Here is a 20,557-nt window from a genome sequence, read left to right as displayed (position 1 = left end):
TGTGCACCTCCCAGCTCTTCATCTCCCAGCGGTGCGCTGGCCTCTGACTGAGGGATCGCTTGACTTCCTTACCCTTCTCTCACTGCTGCTACGCATCAGACTGCCCTGTGCTTCACTAAGCCCATTTTCATCGTTTTTATGATTACAGTGATGATTCTTTCATATCCTGGCGCATTCACTGGGCCATAGCTTGAAGAACTTGCCCTTTGGAGGGGGAATTTATTTGCAAGGCTGTGACCCAGCAGTGGCATCACCTGCCTCAGCCTTCCTGTGTGGCAGTTGCCCGTACCCTGCCTAAATCCACGCCTGGAGGAGGTTGTTGCTGTAACTTGGGTTCAGATACTGCCTCAGATTGCTTCCCTTGCCCAGCCCATTCCCATTCGCACCTCGGCACCAGGGACCATCCTCGGGCAGTGCTGCTCTGAGCTGGGACGCTCTGTTCGCAGGGAGGGAACAGGACACAGTTGAGCCCCATCAAGCCCTCCACGTAGAGCGGCTGTGGGCAGCTCCGCTGCCCCTTCCCCAGCCTTTCCCGTGGCCCCAGTCCCCTCCTTGCTCTGTGACACAGAAGATCCAGATTTGGACACATGGTCCACAGCTTTTCAGGCTGAACGCTGGTTCGTGTGCCACTCTTGCATTGGGTCTCCCGTGGGGAGCCGGGGTGCTCTCTGCTCTGCCAAAGTACCTGTGCCGGCAGCATCTGCTCGCCTTGGCTGCACATGGAAAGCTTTCCTCCCCGTCTCCCAGGGCAGCTGCTGTTCTTCCTGTGAGTCAGTGAATGGCCCTGTTTTTCAGATCTTTTTTCTCCCCAATTTTCTATTTCTTTTCTTTATTTTTTTGTCTTTTTCCTTCTGGTTGACATTTATTGGATCTTGTTTTTTGTTGCTGATGCGTTCTTTGCACCCCACCGCCCTGGGCGGGTTTCTTCACCTGTAGAGAGAGAAAGGCAAGGAAGACAAGACCCGTCCCCAGGCTGCTCGGACCCCGAGCCCAGACCCCGCTGGGCTCCAGGCCCTGGTGCTGGAGCCGCCCACCCCCCGGAGAGCCAGCTCCCAGCCTTGCGCTCGGCTGGGGAGGGCACCAGTAAGTAGCAAACCCCATCCACTTCACCTCCCCTCCCTGGCCCTCGCGCTCGCAGGGAGAGAGGGGTTTTGGCTCGTGGGAGCAGCGTTTTGTCCCCAGCCGGGCCGTGGGTTAAGGGGCAGCCTTAGGCGCCATGCGGGGATCCCACCCCCTCCGTAAATCCCTGCCAGGGGACTGGGAGCAGCCCAGGTTGTGCTGTCTGAGTCCTGTGCCTGGGACCCACCGCCACACCGGGCCTGGGCGCTTGGGAAGGATTTGGCAGCATCCCGAGATGCTCCAGTCCTGCCATCCCCTCCGGTTGTGCCCGTTCCCTGTGTGGGCTACTGGAAGGGACGTGCCTGAGGACTGGGAGCACTGGGGGCATCAGGCCAATGATGAACTGACCTTTCCTCCCAGCTGCACTCCAGCAGTGACCGAGCGGACAGTTTGCAGGTAAAAAACAGCCTCTCGGGATGCTGTCCCACATCGTCCCCGCTCACTGCCCTCTCCTCTCGTTGCAGATTGAGACTCATAAGCTGACTTTCCGTGAGAACGCCAAAGCCAAGACCGACCACGGCGCCGAAATCGTCTACAAGTCCCCCACCATCTCCGGAGATGCCTCCCCACGCCGCCTTAGCAACGTCTCCTCCACCGGCAGCATCAATATGGTGGACTCCCCCCAGCTCGCCACGCTAGCCGACGAAGTGTCCGCTTCGCTGGCCAAGCAGGGCTTGTGATCGGAGCACGGCGGGCAAAGATGAGAGAAGACAAGGGAGAAAAAAAGAAAAAAAAGAAAAGAAAAATAATAATCTGGCCTTCTTCCTCTGTTCCTTTTACAGCTGCTTCCCCATCCCCTAACTGGTTAATGATTTAACCTGCTTTTACTGTTCATTCAGCTCTAGCTCCAGGACTTCAAAATCAGTGACACTATGAGGTACAAAACCTCCTCTCCCCCTGCTCCTCGGAGCGCACAGCCCATGCCCGTCCCCCGCTCCCTCCCTCGTCCCCCTGCGAGGTCCCTCGCTGTCCCAGCCCTGGCAGGGACGTTCACCGCCCCCGGGAAAGCGGGGAGGGGGATAGAGGGGGCAGCCACAGCACCGAGCACCCCACACCGCCGCGCAGGGCAGCGGGAGGTCCTCACGGGGAGGGGATGTGACCTTCCCACGCTCGTTACCCTAACGATGCCTGGGCTGGAGGCAGCACAGGTAGTGGGTGCTGCAGCCAGGGACTGCAGGGAGGTGCCCTCCCTTTCTGCGTTAAATTTGCCTGCTGATTTGGAAGAAACCTTTTGTTTTTACCTCCGAAAGCCGAGATGTGTATGAAGATAACTGCCAGGTATCCCCTAAACCCGCTCTCAGCTCCGGCAGCTGGAGTACTGGCGAGGCCGGGGTATCCCATTGCGGAAGGGGCCCCGGATGGCCGTTCCCCTCTCCGTGGCTGTGCTGGAACCGCTGAGTGGATGAGTAGAGGCTTTTCCCCATTCCTTTGGCAGCCCCTCGTGTCGTAGAGTAGATTTGTCTGTATATGCTTGGACCGTGCCAGGGTGATTGTTTTCATAAACGAGCATGTGTTTAAAAAAAAAATGCTGTAAGTAGTTTTGAGCTGCCCCGCGCCGGCTCCGCTGCAGCCCAGCGAGGCGGGCTCGAGGGGGAAACTTTGCCCAGCTCCGGGTTGCACCCAGACCCGGCACCGATGGGGCAGCCCGGCACCGCATGTCTGCCGGGCGCGTGGGTGGACGCAGAGCCGCTGCCCTGCTCCCTGGGGAGGGCCGGGGGCTGCGGGGGGCTGCGTCGGGGCTTCCCGGCTCTGCGCTGCTCCCCTGGGGCTGTGCACCTCCCAGGGCCCCCGGGGATGTCGTTATGAGGGGCACTCGCAGCTCCAGGGCTGGGGTGGCCCCTGGATTTGGGCACAGCCTGTAACATTTTTGGGTTGTTCTTTTTTTTTTTTTTTTTTCCCTGCAAGGTCAGCTAAGAGATCGCGGAAGTGGCAGCTCCATGGCTCTGCTGTTCTCGTGCCGTTGGCAGCGGTAGGAGACAACCGGGAGGACGCGAGGGGAAGGCGCGGGGGCCGTTTTAGCTGGTGCGTGGTGGCAGCTCCCCCGGGTCCCAACCTGCGCTCAGGGGCCAGAGGCTGCTCCCTGGCACTGACCCCCCCCAGGGCGCTCTCCTGCTTTGAGTTTGCAGCATGTCACCCCTCACGGCGTCTCCTTCACACAGCACTAACCACCCCCAGCAGCACACAGGGGAACAGAGCCGATTTCTTTCTTTCTTTTGCTGCTTTTGTTCCTGGGGCAACCTAGGGAGCGTGAGGGGGTGGCCCGGGGCTGTGCTGCACCCATGGCCGTCCCCACGCGCCCCTTCCTTCTACAACCAAAGAGGCTGAGATGCGATCAGTGCAGCTCAGTGTGCGTCCTCCCTCCCTGTCTCCCCCCCGAGAGGCACCAGCCGGGCCGTGGGGGTATTGCTGGCAGTGGGGGTGAGGGCGGAGGGGTGCTCCGTGGGGCCGCAGACCGTGCACCCCGAGGGCCGTGCTGCAGGGAAAGCCATGCTTTCCCAGCAAGGGGCCAAAATCCTGCTCTGGCTGGGAGGGCGGGGGGGTCTCACTGGGGCACAGGGCTCTGCTCGTCCTTGGGATGGCGGCTGGGTGCCACCGCGGCTGTTTCAGCAGCTGTTAATGGGGGCAGAGCAGCGGTTCCTCCCCGGACAGGACCCACTCCCATCCTTAGCGGGAGCCGATGAACCTGCCACGCTGCTGCCGCCTTTGCACACCCTGCGCGGGCTCCACCGGGTTTTTCCGTGCAGTGCTGGGCTCCTGCCGCTGCTGTAGGCGGGCTGGGCAGCTGCCTATGCTGGAGGCCGGTCCAGTGCCGGAGGAGGACGGTTGTGTCTGGGGGGATGGCGGTTTGGAGGAGGGGGGTCCAACCCTTGTCTCTGCAGCCCCAGGAGCTGCTTTACTGCTGGGGAGAGGCTGATCCAGCAGCAACACAAACAGATCAAGCGCAAGCCCACGTCCAGCTTGTCACTCGCTCCGTTTCAGTTGACTCTATGATTGTAAGACTCTGTACTCCAGTCTGTGACTATCTTTGTATCGGTGTAGGATGTAGGAGCCGCTGCGGTATTTTTGTCCTCTGTAAAACGAGCAAGTGGGAGAACCACCGAACGCCAGTCAGTCACCCTTTTAACCCTTTGTGGCTGCAGGACAGCGCGTAGCTGAGCTTGCCCATCCTGGCCCTGCCCCGTGCCACCCCCCCCGGCCCCTCCATGCAGCTCCCGAGGGACACCAACGCCCCGGGCCAGGGGCGTCCTTAGCGTGCGGCGAGCTCCAGTGAGCAGCCCCTTCCCGCTGCGAGTGTCCTCAGCTGAGCACGCGTCCCCAGCCCCGTCTGCCATCCTCCTCACACCCCCGTCCTCCCCGCGGGGGCTGCCGCGGCTCCCCCCAGGACAGCCCTTTCCATCCACCGCGTCTCCCGCTGTCCCCTTCCAGCAGCCCGAGCCACGTCCCCAGCCCCGACCGCGCGTTCAGACCCAGGCCTGAGGGTTACCATGAGCAGCTGCACAGACTGACCCATGGCTTTTCCTTTACTCCACACACATCTTGGTCTGAAAAGGGTTAAAACCGGCACTGATTCAAAAAACCGTGTTTCTGCACTCAAAATATGCTTGTTAAATGAACTTCTGGTGTCAGACTGCCGGTGGTGCTGGCAGCCCCGTGTTCCCCGCGGTGCGCTGGGGAGGGGAGGGAAGGTTTGATCTCAGTGTATCATTCTAGCTTAGCTTCTGTCTGTGAATGTCCATAGTGTATCGTGCGTTTTAACAACTGGTTTACACTGTTGCCGTAAAAGTGAATTTGGAAATAAAGTCATTACTACGATAAACGCCGCCTTTTCCGCAACGGGGGGAGGGAGCCGGGGGGAGCAGGAGGGAGCTGGGAGCCAGCACACGAGGGCTTTCTCCAGCACCCAGGCTGGGGCTGGGTTTTGGCCCACCGAGGGTCCGTCCTCTCCCCTCCGCAAAGCGGCACGCGCTGGGATTGCCGATCCCCCGGCAGCCGCGCCAGCGCACGGCAGCTGCAGGACCAGCTGCGGGGCGCGGTGAAGATCGGCAGGGACCGTGTTTGTCTCTTTCCAAGTACCGGCCAGCACTGCAGCCCAGGCTGTAGCTTCACCAGCTCCCCTTCCCAGCACGCAGGGAGGCCGCGCTTCTTCCTGCTGCGAACTGGGGTGCAGGAAAGGGAGGCCCTGCCCAGTGGGCAGCGCAGGCAGGGCAGGCAGCGCAGGCAGGGCACAGGCCCTGCAGCCAGGAAGTGCAAGTGTTATTTTTGGCTCATTGTGTGGACAGGACATTTTCTCAGCTGTGGAGCGCAACTGAACACAGCTCTGCCCCCACCGCACCGGTGAGCACCGGGGCCGTTCAGAGGCTGCTTCGAATCGCAGCAGCGCCTTCCCCAGTTCCAGCCCCCCTCCAGCCCATTACAGCTGCAGCTCTTGCAGCCCAAGACCCCCGGTTACCGGCACCGCGGCGGCCGTGAAGCAGTGCCACCATCCCTTTGCTCCGCACCTTCCCCAGGACTCAGTCGCCTTGTGCAGGCCAGAGAAGTTTCCAGCACAGCGCAGCTGCTTGTGCGGCCGCAGCCGCCACCGTTTGCTTTTCAGATCGGGTTTTTCCTCCCCTGTTAATGACGTAACGAACCGGGTGATGCCCAGGTTGCTGCCTCCTACTTCTTTGATCATCTGGCTAATGATCACCCAGCACCTTCCTGCTTCCCATCCACTCGGGTAACGAGGCACAAAGTATAACTCTTATCTTGGAAATGTAGGAGCACCCAAGGAAGTCGCCTCCCACCACTCGCCTCTTGCAAACATTCAACGTCCACAGCAAAACCCGCCACGAGGGCAAACAATTTGCGCCAACGGTACCTGGGCGCGAATCAGCAGCAACCGGTTAAGCCTGAAAATGGAAAATAAAACCCTCGCCCACCCGCGGAGGTTTGAGCGAGCAACACGAGGCAGAGCTCGCTTCTCGTGAGCTCTCCCAGGGAAGCGCCACCGAGCCCCGGCCCCGCTCCATCACACATCCCAGTGCAAAGCCCAGATCCGGAGATCCCGCAGAACAATTCCTCTTTTCACTAGCTGACAATAACTGCCGGGAAATGATGTTATAAAGGAAAAAAAAAAAAGAGGCCATGGAAACGCGGGGCGGGAGGGAAGCGGCCGAGCCGCCCGAGACCCGGCTGAGCGCGCAGAAGGGCCCCTTCCACTTCCCAACCCAGCGTTTCACAAACACACTTTGCATAGCGTATTCTGTTTTAATTTTTTTTTTAATCTTTTCTTCTTTTTTTTTTTTTATAAGCACCCTTGTGCTTTGCCAACAGAATCAAGACATTAACAAAGATCAGCTTCTCGGAAGAAAAGCATTTCTATATAACAAGGACATTACACAGCTCAAAGCAGGAAAAGAAAATATTTACAAAATACAAGGTGGTTTTTTTTGTGGTTTTTATAACGCTAAAAGGGTTATTCAGAATTTTCAACCTTATAAATAGAAAAGCACTTATGCAGAGGGATATGGTAGCATTGTTGGTTTTTTTTTAAAGAAACGATGACAAATCCTTTAAACTAGAACAGAACCAAAAAACACTAGATAATGTTGAAAATTGTGAAAACCCCAACCATTAAGCAGTTTAGCTACTATTTCTTTACGATTACAAAATGGAAAAAAAAAAAAAAATGTCCTTTGTATTTTTTTTTCCTTTTTTTTTTGGTGATGTGATTATACATAAGACAGGCACAATGCTAGCAACAGGACAGGGACCAATAGCCACACCGTTGGGATCAGAAAGCATTACAGATGGGAACGGTGTGCGGGATCCGGGAGTCACTGCGGGTGCGGAAGGGCCGGGGGGGGGGGGGCAAGGGAGGGGGAGGAAGGGGGGGAGGGAGGGGAGGAACAGCAGCGAACTCGGTTTCAAAATAAAATACCTGTCAGGAGGTGGCACGTCGGACCGACGACTGCAAATGAAACAGAACGGACACCTGGTCTCGGACCGTGTGTGGAGTGGAGCGAAGCAGTGGTGACAGATCCCGATCCCCCCAGCACCTCAGCGCGGCGGGAGCCCCCCCGCCCGCCCCCGGCCCTCCTTCCCTCTCTTCTCTCCCCTTTTCTGAGACCAAACCCACCTACGGGGACCACCCTGGCACCCCGACCTGCCGCATCCCGCTCCTGGCACGGGACGCTCCCTCTGCCGCCCGCCGCCGTCGGCGGCTCCTCGGTGCCGCGGCCCAGAGCTGCCCTCACCCCAGCTTTCCAGCCCTGCGGGGGGGGGACGGGGACGGACGGACAGGGGACGGGGACGTGAGAGCAGAGCTCAAGCGTCAGTCGCAGACCCCGCGTTTCCCAGCTGAAAGCTGCTGCTGGCCTCTGCCGACGGCCGCGTCCCCAACGGCGTCCCTTCAAGTGCGTCGTGACTTCTGCTCCTGCTCGAAGCATCCGACCGCACCGGGCTGGGGACTCTCCCCTCCCTGCCTCCGACCCAGAAGAAACACGCGAGCTGTGAACAAGGTTGCTTCCGAAATCCCACTCCTCCCACGCGGAGCTGTGCGTGAAGCGGCTAAAAGGGTCCTTCCTTCCCCCCCCCCCCCCCCCCCGCCCCCGACGGGCAGGGCAGCCAGACCTCGGCACAGCAAACGGCTGCTCCCAAACCAGGGGAGAAGGAAGGAGGAGGTGGCGGGCGGCCCCGGGGGCAGAGGGGAGATCGGGGAGGTGCAGAGTCACCCCGCGGGATACCTGGAACTACAACCTAGGGGAGGAAAAGGCCGGAGGGTGGAAGTGCAGGGTGGGCACTTGCCACGTGAGGACAGACAGACAGCTAGTGAAGGTTGCAATCCCAAGACATCACTTTTCACCACTAATTTCACTCCACTAAAACCTTTCAGGGAGGGGGGTAGCGGGTTAAGAGAAAAGGACACCCTTTTGCTTGAGAAAAAACTATCCCCGAAGTCTGCTAGTCAGCTAAATCCTGTGCTCTAGTTTTATACACCTAAGAGGGGAGGGGAGGAAAGAGGGAGGGGGGTCTGGTGGGCTGCTCCCCTCCCGAGGCTTCACTCCGCTGGGAGGAATCTGGGGGCTCTCATTCGTGTGACAAGGAAACATGGAGAAGGAAGGAAAAAAAAAAAAAAAGAAACCAAAACAAAAAAAAAAAAGAAAGAAAACAAAAAACAGTTTCTAAACTCCTTAAATTCACTAAAAACTGTGAAAATTCCCGGCAGGATGTTTGAATATCAAACGCAGATTTTGGAAGCTTTAATGCCAAGAGTTAGTTCTGTGTGTTGGTTTTGCTCATGTCTTCCCGTATGTCTCTATCTGTGCGCTGGCCGCTGAACTGCTGCGGAGGCAGAGGAGGAGGAGGAGGAGGAGGAGGAGGAGGAGGAGGGTGTCGCCAGGGGGGTTCGGCTCTTGAGGCTGGCCAGGTTGGGCAAAGCAGAAGTGCCATCGGTCTCCCGGGAGGATTTACTGCCCGACGTGCGCCGGGTACAGCGCGACAACCGGTCTTGGGGGTCAGATTGGTCCTCGCACTCTGTCCTGGGATCGTACGAGAGTGGGAAGGTGCGTCGCTCCCAGGGCTGCACAGCCTACAGGGAAGAGACACCAGGCTATGGAAAATCCTCCGGAAAAGCTCTTCTGCTCCCTCTCCATGCGCGACTCCGGCTGCCTGCAACGGCGGTCGGAGCAGGCAGCTCCGTGGTGCCGTGCCAGCCACGGACTTAGCTCAGCCTCATTAACGGAGCACGGAAAGCTTTAGCACACGTGGTGAGGATGCGGCAGCCTCCCAACTGAACCAACTAGCTGGAAGAGCATCCTGCTGCCCATGCCGAATGGCACCACGCTCTCCATCCTGTCTGGCCGAGCGTTCGGACAGAATTTCCCACGTGCAGGTTTTCCAGGCTGCCTCCCCGCAACGAGGGGGATAAAACAGCCGAGTCGGAGCGTCAGATTTACCTCCGTGCGTCTGCAGCAGTGGCTGCAGCGACAGGCAGCGCTCGGCCCTTCCCACCAGCCTCCAGGAACCAAACTAGAGCAAAGGGCCACGAGCGGAGCCAGCACCCACCTGCTCATCAAGGCCGGCCTCCGGCGTGGAGCAACGGGTGTCCTCGCTGGACAGAAGCCGCATGGAGTCGCGGGAGAGGGGGGTGAGGGGGGCAGAGAGCAGTTCGGGGCTGATGGGGCTGCGCGGTGAGTGGGTGTGGGACAGCTCCGAATGGGGGTGGCAGTTGCCCACGTCAGGGGATGCCGGCTGGGGAGTCGAGGGGTTCCCCAGCTGGGGGGTCGTCCGTCCGTCTGTCGATCTGTAAGACCTGAGACAGGAACACAATTGAGAGCCCGGTTTCAGTCCCAGCTGCGCTCCCACCGATACCGGGGCCCAGGCCGCTCGCTGCCACACGATGCCACGCTACGATCCTTTCCACCGCCCCCTCCTCGGCAGCAGCCGTAGGATGGGCAACGCCGCGGGGATTCGGCACACGCAAGCAGGGAATGCTGCAGCCCAGAGGTTAGACTCATCCAGGCTCATCTTTGTCCCATCTCCACTGTCTCGATGCAGCTTTGCAACACCGACGCTGCTCTCCTAAGGTTACGTGTCCCACACATCTCCTACGCTGCGAGTGCTGCATAAATACCACGATGAGAAGCCACCCTATGAAATCAGACACTTCAAAATCGGTTTCTCCAAGTGTTTCCACCATCCACACGCCACGTGACACCAGGCAGTTCAAGAACCAAGCATAGTGAATCAGTAACGCTGAAAATGCTGCAAGTTCAACAGTTGGGCGTAGGAGGAGCACTGTAAAACCCCTAGACTTCAGAAGATTTAAACCAAGAATTAAGAAAGTTTGAGCACCTACACAGATTCCCAGATAAAAGACCCACAAGCTGCAAACAGAGAAACCTAACTGGAGTCCCCACATCTGTGTGCAACTCTTCAAGATGAACTGCAACAGCAAGTGGCAATCAAGGCCTGCCAAGGATCAGATTCCAAAATCTACTCTGGCCAAAGCGTTCATCAGAACATACAAACCCAGCCCCAATTAGACTAACAAAACAGCTACACTTGCAGCAAGCTAGATGGAGTCAATGTGCTGAGTCAAGATGCAATTTAAAAGCTGCTACAGGAAAAAAACAAATCATTCTGTTACATACACGAGGCAGGAAGACCACAAGACACTCAGCAGATCTGCTGGAGCAGGTCACAGAGAGAATGACATTTAAGGGAAACTAAGCGAGTTTACCCCAGCGTTTACTGGTATTACCTGGCCCAGGTACTCCACAGGCAGGGAGCAAGGTACTGGCTGAATCACAGCAACAAGAAGTTACCAGGCCGTGAGGGGATCCAACAATTTCTAAGGAAAGCCTAAAGCAGCCGCAGAGAACAACCCCAGGATGGGAACTGAGGGACTGAGCAAGGATCCTGCTGAGGAGGAGCTCGGGACATGGCGAACGCCAAGCTGAACTCGGCCAAGTCACCCTCAGCACAAACGCAGCAAACCACGTCCCGGGTTGCACTGAGGAACGTGGCCAGCGGAGCAGGGACGCTTACATCCCCATCTCTCCCTGCTGGGGAGCTGCACTGGGATTCCCCAGCTCTGGGGGAATCTCCATCCTTGGAAGCGTTCATGCCATGGCCAGACAAAGCCATGGCCAACCTGGTCTTCTGCTGGCAACAGCCCTGCAGGAGGCTGGGCCAGAGACCTCTGCAAGTCCCTTCCCACCAGCGTTCCTAAGCGTATGAGACGAAGTTTGAATTCACCTCAGTGACCAAGCCAGGACCTCAACACAGCATCTTTCACCAACACCCTTATAAAAGGGTCTTTAGAGAAACAAAGTTACGGTGAAGTGCTATCAGATGTGAGAAACTGGCTGAAGAAGTTTGCAAAGAAACACCAAAATGTCCCACACTCCGCCAGCACGTGGAAATGCAGCTGCAGATGAAACAAGGCAGCAGCAGCACAAGTGGGAGTGTGACAAATGCTTTGCATTTGCAGAAGTTCTTGCAGAAATAACCTTGTACCATCGCGCACACTCGACAGGGCTAGACTGAAACCACAACCAGACTAAGACGACCGGGTGCATGTTTGCATGCAGCTGTAGTTCAGGAAGCATTTCTGCCCAAGCGCAGAGTGGTTCAAAACCAAACAAGGCATTGGAAATCAAATGGAGAAGAGCCAATCTCTTCTTATGCAGGTTTATGATGAGATCAACAGCTGGAAACTGTGCTGTTTTAGACACCCACTCACAAAAAGACACTGCAGAAAGGGAATCAAGTGTCAAGTGATCAGAGGAACATAAGGACACGTATATAAAAGGAGCAGAGAAACGGCATTGCTGAAGCAATCGAGCAGAGATGCGATAGACAGCATAACGCTGAGAACAACCACTGTTCCTTGCTCCTGCACGAAGGATGCCCATCTCAGCCCTTTTGTTTTTCTCTGGACTCCTGAGCTGATGTACCAGCCTCCACGCTTCTAGAGCGGTGAAAGTGCTTGAGAAAGCAGAATCCAAACAGGATCCAATCCAATCCAAGTCCGCAACTTAACTGGTGTGTAACTTCACCCCCACCTAAGCAGACTACGCCCCATTCCTACATGGGCTCCTCAAAGCTGCTCTTGTGGACGGTGATCAAACTTTCCAACACCAGCACAAGCTTTTAACCATTTTTATGGATCAGCCAATCTAATAAAGCCTCCACAACCTGCTCCCAAGAGCATCCCACTCTGTTGGGAACGACACATCGGCCAAGAGAAACCCACTGCATCCTCTCTGCACTCGAGTGCTGTCGGTGCGCTGGAGCAGCCCCTGCCAGTGCCGAGGCGGTGCGGAGGAACCGTGCCGGCAGGCGTACCTGCTGCCCCGCCGCTGCGGGGGCATGCTCGTGCTCCAAAGCCACCGGGCCCGCTCCATCTCTTCACATTTGCCATGCCGAGCAGCGAAGGCCGAATCAGACAAGTCCTCGATCTGGAAAGGGAAGGGTAACAGGGCTCGGTCAGAGCTTTCTTATATTAAACACGCATCTACGTGCAGTTTTTCCAGCATTAGCTACAACGTGAATTTAAGTAAATGTTTATGTCCGGAGGGAGGCAGATGCTATCAGTGAGTGCGAGAGTACCTTGTTAAACTGAGTCTGCATTGCTTAGGAAGAGATTAAGAACCAAAGGAAAGCCACTTATCCCAGAATGAAAGCACTTGCACAGAGGTTTAAGGAAATGCCATCATTATCAGTTTAGCTAAAATAATAACTAGTGGCGTGACTGGTCGTGATTTCTTGATTAGACTATTCCACAAAAAGACTGCTGCCCAGAGAGGTCTCCTGACGGCAATGAGACCTCAGATTCAGCTGTACCCAGCCAGTTAATCCAACTTCTGCCTTATCACGCCTTTCCTGAAAAGGAACCAACACCAGCCTGGTTTCTGCAAGGCCAATTGTGCCATTTTGCTGCAAAAAAGGAAGAGTCCACTCCCTTCCGTGGACACTGTTCAGCCGCTACCAACCCCATCCCACATTAACTCGGAAATAAAATTCTTCTTACCTCCTCACTGTCTTCATCAGAGCTTGCTTTCAGAGCGCTGATATCCACTTCACGCCAGCTGCAAGGCACAACAGAGGGCAGTCAATCACAGGCACAGCCAAGCACAGCAGCACATGTCCCGCATGCACTAACACTGTCTTTTGGGAAAGGAAAAATACAAGCCTGCCACGATGAGCAACATACTTAGGCTCAGTTTTAAGCCAAGCGGCCACATTTGTCTACCAAAATCCCTCCTGTGGTATCAGAGAGGGGTTTCTCCCCTTCCCCTGTTAGCCTGCTCCATTTTGAGCACGTCTTTTTGCAGTGGGTTCGCACCCACTGAGCGCAAGGCTGGGGGACAGGCAGAAGACATCATTCCACGTTGGGAGGGTCAGGAATGGAGAGCAAGGCTACCAGCGTCCTCCCGCTGCAGCCCTTCCTTTCTGCCTCCCTGCCCAGCTCCTGGCGCTGGTCTGGCAGCGCAGCTGAAGCCTGCCAAGGGCAGAGGAAGCAGAGCAGATGCTGCACCATTTCCTCCTCTTCCTCTGGCTCATCAACAGGCTCCCTCCCTGCCCTGCTCTGAAACGGGCCTGGGAAGAGCATGTGGGACCAGGAGGAAGAAAGAGGTAAGTTGGGAAAGAGGCCTGGAAAACTGGGAGGGAAAAGGAGGACTGGAAACTGGGCAGTTTGGATGAAGAAGCTGCACCAGTGCTGCAGCATGTCAGCACGCTCCCACCGAGCAGTCAGATGCAAAAACCAGCAACTGATCTCATCCATGGTGTTAATCCAAGAACATCCAAACAAGGGGCTGACAGCTCACGTCCTTGCACTCAGCTTGGGCAGAGAAAACTTCTGATTCCTACCACTGCCCAGGCATGGGAGTGCTTCTCCTGGCTGGTGTGACCCAAGGCCATGGCCCTCCTCCTGCACTGCAACGTTAAGCCAGCCCAGGCACCCACCGCCCAGCCCGGACACGTGCAGAGCTGGGAAACCACCAGGAGCTTTGGCTCAAGGTACTCGGCAGCTTTGCAGCGGGACAGAGGACAACCAGGATGACTTTAGGTTGGACAAAGAGACCTGAGCAGGGCAGCTGGCTTTCATGCACGAGGGACACTCAGAAAACATATTCCCTAACTTAGCAAGTCTCCGTCAATGGTATGATTAGAAGTTTTCCAAACTTTCTCTTATTTCCAAGGAAGAAGAAAGCCCCTTTCCTCACCAGCACTGGCAGCCACTGGGAGCAAAGCCCTAGGCCAGAGCTGACAAGACAGTTGCACGGTAAAAGCCTGGCACATAACAACCCCGCGGGAGCCGGGGATCAGGCACGTACCTGGGTGTGAGGATCTCTTTGTACTGCAGTTTCTCCACACGAGTCGTTGCAGCAACGGACATTGGGATGACAATGTTGTTAATATCGAATGAACTTTCGCCTCTCCTCCTCCTTGGCTGCTGTAACATGAAGACAAGAACCACGTGAGAAAGGGCTGTAGGTTTTGTCACGTTAAGTCATTGATGGAAAAAGGACGTGGCCTCTTACGAAATGGCCTCGTATGACCTATGGAGACTCCACAACCAACAGCAATTTGCATCAGAATGGAGTTCACCTACTGCTTGCTGGAAGTCCTCTTCCCAACCAAAAATCCTTAGTTTGGAGGGTACAAACAAGGGCAAGGGCTGCAGTGGTCCTGCAGGCACTGCAGCAAGGTGAGCAAGGGCTGCTGAGCTCCAGCCACCACCTCCACACTGGCACCAGCCGCTGCACAGCCAGGTGGTCAGGAGATTGATCCGGCTGATAAACCGAGCCAGCAAGAAGAAAAGTCTCCCATATAATCCAATTCCCTACTGCCAACGTAAAGAAAGTAGTGAGACCATCAGGAAAGAGGGAAGAACCATCCTGTTTGGAAACAGCCCCCCTGCTCACGTCCCTGCAGGGGTGTGGACCCACCACAGGTGACACTGTGACAGGAGGAACGTGAAGCAGTCAGACAGGAGTTCATCTCGAGTTTTGACAGCTGTACTAAGAGCCTAACAGCTTCCATCGGTATTGTGCTTTTGACTGGAATAGATTTTCTAAGACAGAAATAAGCTCCACACTTATCTACTTAAACCTGGCTGAACGCTGGGTGCTCTCCTACCATCTGTCTATCCAAAAACCTCACCCAAACCTGTGACAGCAGCACTGACGGTACAGTGACACGAATCCTCATGGATCGGCTTGATACACAAACGGCCCATCTTCCTAACGGAGTCACCTGCAATTTACCATGTTCTCCATCTCCTTTGATCCCCGCAGCTTTCAGTGTAAAAACATGTGGGAACAACAACTGCCAGGGACCTGCCACGGCCAAACCCCAGGACTCGCGTGAAGCTGGCTGCGGATGGAGTGGGTGGGCAACTACTGCCACAGCGGCAGGGAAATCCCAACATGTCACTGTCAACATGAGGCTTGACCCATCGGTTGGGGAGCACATGCAAACCCGCGCCAGAGGGGGATGCGCGAACCCAGGACCCCGTCCCTTAGGCCCAGAGACCAGACCCCAGCGCCGGCAATGCTCTGCAGGACTCGGCTGCTGAAGGGAAGACACTTCATCGTGTTTTTCTGAACGAGCTTGCAAAAAAGCAGCAGAAAAAGCAGGAAGAGAAGACCAAGACATGTGTGTGAAGCACAAGGAAACGTCATCTTGACACGCCAGAGCTGCTGAGAAGAGCTGTCCTCTTCTCCAAAACACCTAGCACATTCAAGCCAAACTACCACTGCTTGCTGGGTTCTGCAGACACTCCGTTCCATCGCAGGGTACTTCACTGATGTCACAGCTGATGATGCAACAGCAAACTCCGCAGTGAAGGAACACAGCTGGGACCTGGCAGCCCCAGAGCAACAAGCTTGGAGCAAGGACAAGGGCACACAAGGTTGAGCTGGAAGTGGTGTCCACAGCTCTGCCATGGACAGATGCCTCTTAACCACCCTGGTTTCACTATCAGGGTTCAAGGAAACCCTGTTATCCCTTGGTCACATCCAGCTTAGGTTGTGGCACAAACTACCAACTGGAGTGGCCAGACAGAGGCCGGGTTCTTCACTGGGACACTTAAGAGTTCAGCAGAATTCAGTCCTTTAATCAAGGGCTTCTGTTAACGTGGGTCAGGCGGTGGGAGGATGGATGACGTCTGGCGGAAGGAGCTGTGTCATCGATCTGTCCCAGAGCACAGTGGGAGGGAGTTACGGTCCTGCTCACTGACAGCTTTTAGACACAGCTTCATCAGGGTCCCAAATCCTGTCATCCTGTAGCATTTTGGGAGGCTGAGCGTCTCTCAGAAGACAGCACGAGTTAAGCAACTGCTGAAGCGTGTGTATAGGTGAAAGTTAAGATCTCAACCACCACTGCTGTACCACTGCCCTGTGACTCAGCCCCAACCCCATTTACAGCCCAGTGCCACCGAGGCGATTAAGGCAAAGCTATCTCAGTGGAAGCACCACTGTACCAGCAGCCGCACACTGCTGGTGCTCAGCTCTTCTACTCCTCTTCCTGGCATCCCCAGACAACTTCAGAAACCAAAACCCGGACGTGGAGCAAAGCCAGGGGACTATCGAGAACAGGAACATTTACCAGCACTTACCGAGCTGACAGTGAACCTGTAATTGCAGCTGACTGGCTCTCTGCACAGCCAACATCAATCCAGGAACCCCAGCAGACCCAAAGTCAGAGTGAAGAAGAGGGCCAGCAACCCTACCGTCAGCTGAACCAATGGGTCCAGCATGGTAAGAGAAATACTAAGCACTCTCAAGCCTAAGATGCCTGAACTGCTCAAAAGCTGAGACCCCATGATGGAGCTGAGCTCAGAAACCTCTCCAGAAAGGCACTAGATACTTACAGCTGTGCTGGAGGTGCCCTGTGAACTCGTGCTGGCAGGAGCGGAGCCTTCCGAGGAGGTGGACAGTTGCCGTGCTATAGGGCTGTGAGGTGTAGGGGTCGCAGCAGCTGACAAGTAACTTGGGCCACCGACGTCCGTGTGATGCTTCAACACTACACAAGGAGGGTGGGAGAAAATGAAGAATGACATTAACAAAAAAACCAAAGGGAGGTGGTGGTGGATAGAAAAGGACCATGTGCACCAGAAACGGCCAGTGCTGAGGAGCACTTTGCATGAAAGAGAAGCACCTTCTGATGGCGGCTGCCAGCTTGAGAGGCCCTGGGGGAAGAAGCAGTTAGAGCACACGAGGCATTGCTGCGGTGGCGACAAGGCCCAGAAGCAGTGCGTTCCCCCCTTCTCCGAGGCTGAAGAGGGAGAGAGGCTGGATATGCAGCAAAGCCCAAGCTCCCCCCGAGAGACCTGGCCGTGGGAGCCTACCTTCACTCCTCTCAGATGAGCAGTCTCGCAATCGCTTTTTGTCATAGGCAGGAGGCTGGACAAGCGAGCGCTCTGGCGCTCTCTCGGCCTTGGACACGGCCGTAAAATCGTCTAAAGGCGGCCTGTGTGCCTTGTCTGGTTGGATTTTTTGATGTGAGCGCTCTGAGGAGGGGAACAGAGAAAGAGCTATGAAACGCCTGTTTTCACCTCTCTTTCTGTTGGCACAGGAGACTCGGGCAGAGTTTACCAGCTCCATAAATCCAGACAGGTTGGGCTCAACACCATCAGGGCGCTGGAGAGATGTGCTCAGAGCAGAACAAGCTGTAGTACTGCCCGTGCCAGCGTGAGCACAGCCTCAGACTGATCAAGAAGAGCTCCCTACAAACGGAGACCAGCCTGAACTTCACAACCTGCACACACTTCCCCTTCAGCCCTGGCCTGCAATACCATGGCCTCATTCCTGAGAGCTGAATTTGAAGGCTATCCTCCTCCTCCTCTCTCCTGCCAGATTGCACGGCTGTCGGGTAAAAAAACCAGGCAACGTTTCTGCATGCGGCAGAGGCAGGGAGGACACTTACTGGCTGCAGTGAAGAAGGAATTCACCAGCTTGTGGCGGTCCTTGCGAGCAGGGTCAGACAGGCTGCTGGTAGGCATGGGGGCTCTGTGCTTGAGCGAGAGCTTTTTGGGAGGTTTAATTTTCTCATAGGGTTTGTTCTGCCACTGAGATTTCAACATGCTCTGGAAGTGCAGGCTCGTCGGTACATCTGCAGAGGGATACAAAACACGGCATTCAAATTAACAAAATTATGCCCCAGAAAGCTGCGGTACCATAATCTTCTCCCAGTTCCCCAATAAGAACAGCCCTCGACAAACATACAGGCATTGACCATAAAACCCAGGCTTGCGTACGCCTTTCTCACGTTCAGGGAGGACCTGCAATGTTAGGACCCAACATTTCTAATCTGAAGCTCTTTGAGAGAAGGACATTCCTACAGGATTCACAGCCCAAGTATATCCCGGCAGGAGAACAAAGCCTTTGTCAGAAAAACCATACATCTTTACCACTGAAGGTATCTCATGTACTGCCAACACTCAATTCTGCTATCTCAGATCTGACTTCCAAGAATCTGAGATATCTCAGCACATCAAATCTACAGAGGTACGGGCTGGAAGAGAGAAATTCAGCTTAAATCCTCAATTTCAGGTCAAGTCAAAAGCCAACCAAGTACTGTATGACATTAATCTGCCTGATGTGGCACCTCAATCATCTCACGAAAGTTGTATAAGTGAGCACACTTCAGAGGCTCAAAGAGCCAAAGCACTGCTGCTTGCCGGGAGCTCCCCAGGCAGTGCCGGGTCACGCAGCCATCTGCAAGCAGGCAGACTCACGGGTAATTATCTGGGTAACCGATGCATTTCAAGCCTGAGGTTTCTGTGCATACCACAGATCACGGTAATCCAGAGTACGTGTCCCTATTTAATCCTGCCGTCTCACAACGAACACAAGTATGCTGTACTGCTGTGAAATCCGGCAGACGCTACTTTTGCTCACATTCCTCAAGCTTTGTTTCTCCCGAGTCCCATACAAAGGTGCACTCCTGATCTTAGCCGAAAGACAGAACACTAATAAGATTATTCAGTGTATTTCTTGTGCAGATAGGCTAAGGTAGACTATAAAAACCATTAACTGGAGTAGCAAACTACTCCAGCCTCAGGAGTCCCACAAATAAGCCTTCCTTTCATACTCATAGCTTCAAACTTCAGATTTGATCACCAAATACTGCTGCCTAAGTCTCCTCCAAGACCCAGCTCTCTTTTATATGCCTGAGGGCCAAAATCCTAGTTCAGAAAAGCATTAAAAGCTTTAGGGTTAACAGGAGAACTACTGAGACATGAATTTATCTTCTCCAACTACACCCGTAAGATATTATATACCAGCATTTGTGGTTTGACATGCCACCCATCTGCTCTCCTCCCCCAGTACAGACCAGCAGACCATCGCCAGCAGGACACACAGCCCGATGCAAACTCACGCTGCCACAATTAGGAGTTAAAAGCACTAAGATGAGCATCAGTAGTACAAACATTCCTCCCCCACATCTCTCAAGCTCACATGACATTTTCACAGGGACTTTGAAGCAACCCTGAGCAGAGATGAACCTTCCCAGGCCCTGCACAAGGAATAAAGCTCCTCACTCTGCGCCTGCAGAGGGGACGTGGAGGCAATTCGGAGCTGCCGTGGGATTTAGAAACTGCATCTAGACAATCTCAGAGGGCAAGTGGCAGAGATTCAAGCCCTGGCAGTAGTCTCAACGGTTGGTATCTGAACCCCTCCTCAGTATTTCCCCAGCAGATCCAGGGACTGGAAAGCCCCAGCAGATCCAGGCAGGCAAACAGGATGGAGAGAGCTGGCAGAGCATGGGCTGGAGTCGGCTGTTATTAATAGGGGGAACTTGACTCTCAGGAGGAAGCCAGGACAGCTGCATTTCAAGTACCTTGATGGTTAAAGCTCTGGTTTAGCCCCATCCATTTGCTAAGGAAGGGTTATCCCAGTGCAATGGCAGCTCTTTGGCCACCACTACTGGTTTGCGGAGACATGTCCCAAAGAACAGAGAGGGGCCAAGCCAGTCCTTTAAGGACGCTGCCAGCAAGGCTGCAACATCACTGCGTTGAAGTGGTCTGACTTTGGGAAAATGGCCTCTTCTCTGTTAATTTTTTGCTTTCTCCTGAAAATTCATCCCATCCCAGCAGCCCGCACGTCTGTGGAAGGAGGAGACAGGTCAGAGGGAGGGGAAAAATGCAAGACACAACATTGTCAGCAGAAAATGAGTTATTTGCTGGCTTGTCACTGTCCTGCTGTCAGCACTGGTTGCACCAGAGTCTGTGCAGCAAGTGACACCATCACTCCTTCTCCTCCTCCTCCTCAGCTGAGTGGTGCAGGCCTCCCGGGGACCAGCAGATGGCAACCACACTGAGCCTGAGAGCCCTGGCTCTCATCCTCCCCACCAAGGTTATTACATCATCTGAAAATTCCCAGCGAGAAATCAGATGAACAAGAAAAAAAAACCTGAAAGGGGACAAAGCGCTTACGAAATGCAAGTGCAACGGGTTAAAAGCCGTGATGCCTGCGCCCCGCTTGCCAGAAGAATAAATGATCTTTTTCCTCCTGCGGGCGCCTGGCAATTTTACCCTTGGCAAACTGCACCGGAGAACCCCGGCTGCTGGCACAGGAGGAGCCCCAGAGAGACGGGCTCAAAGTGAAAGTCAGCACATGCTCACAGCTCTAAGGCCAGGCTCCATCTAACAACCTCACAAGCTCCTCCAGAGTCTTAACTGAGCCTCTGCCCATCGACCCAGCTAGCTGGCTTTCAAGGTGAGCCCCAAAAATAATCATGGGGGAGCACCAACAGCAACCTGGATTAATAGTCACAGGCATGGAGACACCAGGCAGAGCAATTTCCCTACCTGAACACGCTACCTGGCTTTATGTTTGGATAGAAAAGTATCCCCATCCCCAAAAAGCAACCCTAGCAAAACTACACTAAGCATTAGTGAATAATCAAAGTTAATCTGAGGGAGGGAGGGGGAGAATGA

General features: G+C 55.0%; 2 protein-coding genes across 12 annotated transcripts in view; one reads left to right on the top strand and one right to left on the bottom strand.

Moving 5' to 3' along the window:
* Positions 1–3,636, top strand: part of MAPT (microtubule associated protein tau) — a 53,092-nt gene extending 49,456 nt beyond the window's left edge. For 5 of the 7 annotated variants that reach the window (XM_050911760.1, XM_050911758.1, XM_050911756.1 and 2 more), the window contains 2 exons: positions 937–1,083; positions 1,584–3,636. In XM_050911760.1, coding sequence (XP_050767717.1) covers positions 937–1,083; positions 1,584–1,799 — 363 coding nt within the window. In that variant the 3' untranslated portion in view covers positions 1,800–3,636. The remainder of the gene's footprint in view (positions 1–936; positions 1,084–1,583) is intronic. The other 2 variants (XM_050911759.1, XM_050911757.1) reach the window with 1 other exon arrangement.
* A 4,078-nt stretch (positions 3,637–7,714) lies between these two features.
* Positions 7,715–20,557, bottom strand: part of KANSL1 (KAT8 regulatory NSL complex subunit 1) — a 101,169-nt gene continuing 88,326 nt past the window's right edge. For 4 of the 5 annotated variants that reach the window (XM_050911735.1, XM_050911738.1, XM_050911736.1 and 1 more), the window contains 8 exons: positions 17,542–17,727; positions 16,964–17,125; positions 16,487–16,638; positions 13,947–14,065; positions 12,638–12,695; positions 11,953–12,065; positions 9,166–9,412; positions 7,715–8,689 (listed from right to left, as the gene is read on the bottom strand). In XM_050911735.1, coding sequence (XP_050767692.1) covers positions 8,417–8,689; positions 9,166–9,412; positions 11,953–12,065; positions 12,638–12,695; positions 13,947–14,065; positions 16,487–16,638; positions 16,964–17,125; positions 17,542–17,727 — 1,310 coding nt within the window. In that variant the 3' untranslated portion in view covers positions 7,715–8,416. The remainder of the gene's footprint in view (positions 8,690–9,165; positions 9,413–11,952; positions 12,066–12,637; positions 12,696–13,946; positions 14,066–16,486; positions 16,639–16,963; positions 17,126–17,541; positions 17,728–20,557) is intronic. The other variant, XM_050911739.1, reaches the window with a different exon arrangement.

The sequence above is a fragment of the Gymnogyps californianus genome, chromosome 28 (assembly GCF_018139145.2).
Source record: "Gymnogyps californianus isolate 813 chromosome 28, ASM1813914v2, whole genome shotgun sequence".
Taxonomy (NCBI): Eukaryota; Metazoa; Chordata; class Aves; order Accipitriformes; family Cathartidae; genus Gymnogyps; species Gymnogyps californianus.
The sequence above is the reverse complement of the archived record's forward strand: the minus strand, read 5'-3'. Positions and strand labels throughout refer to the sequence as shown.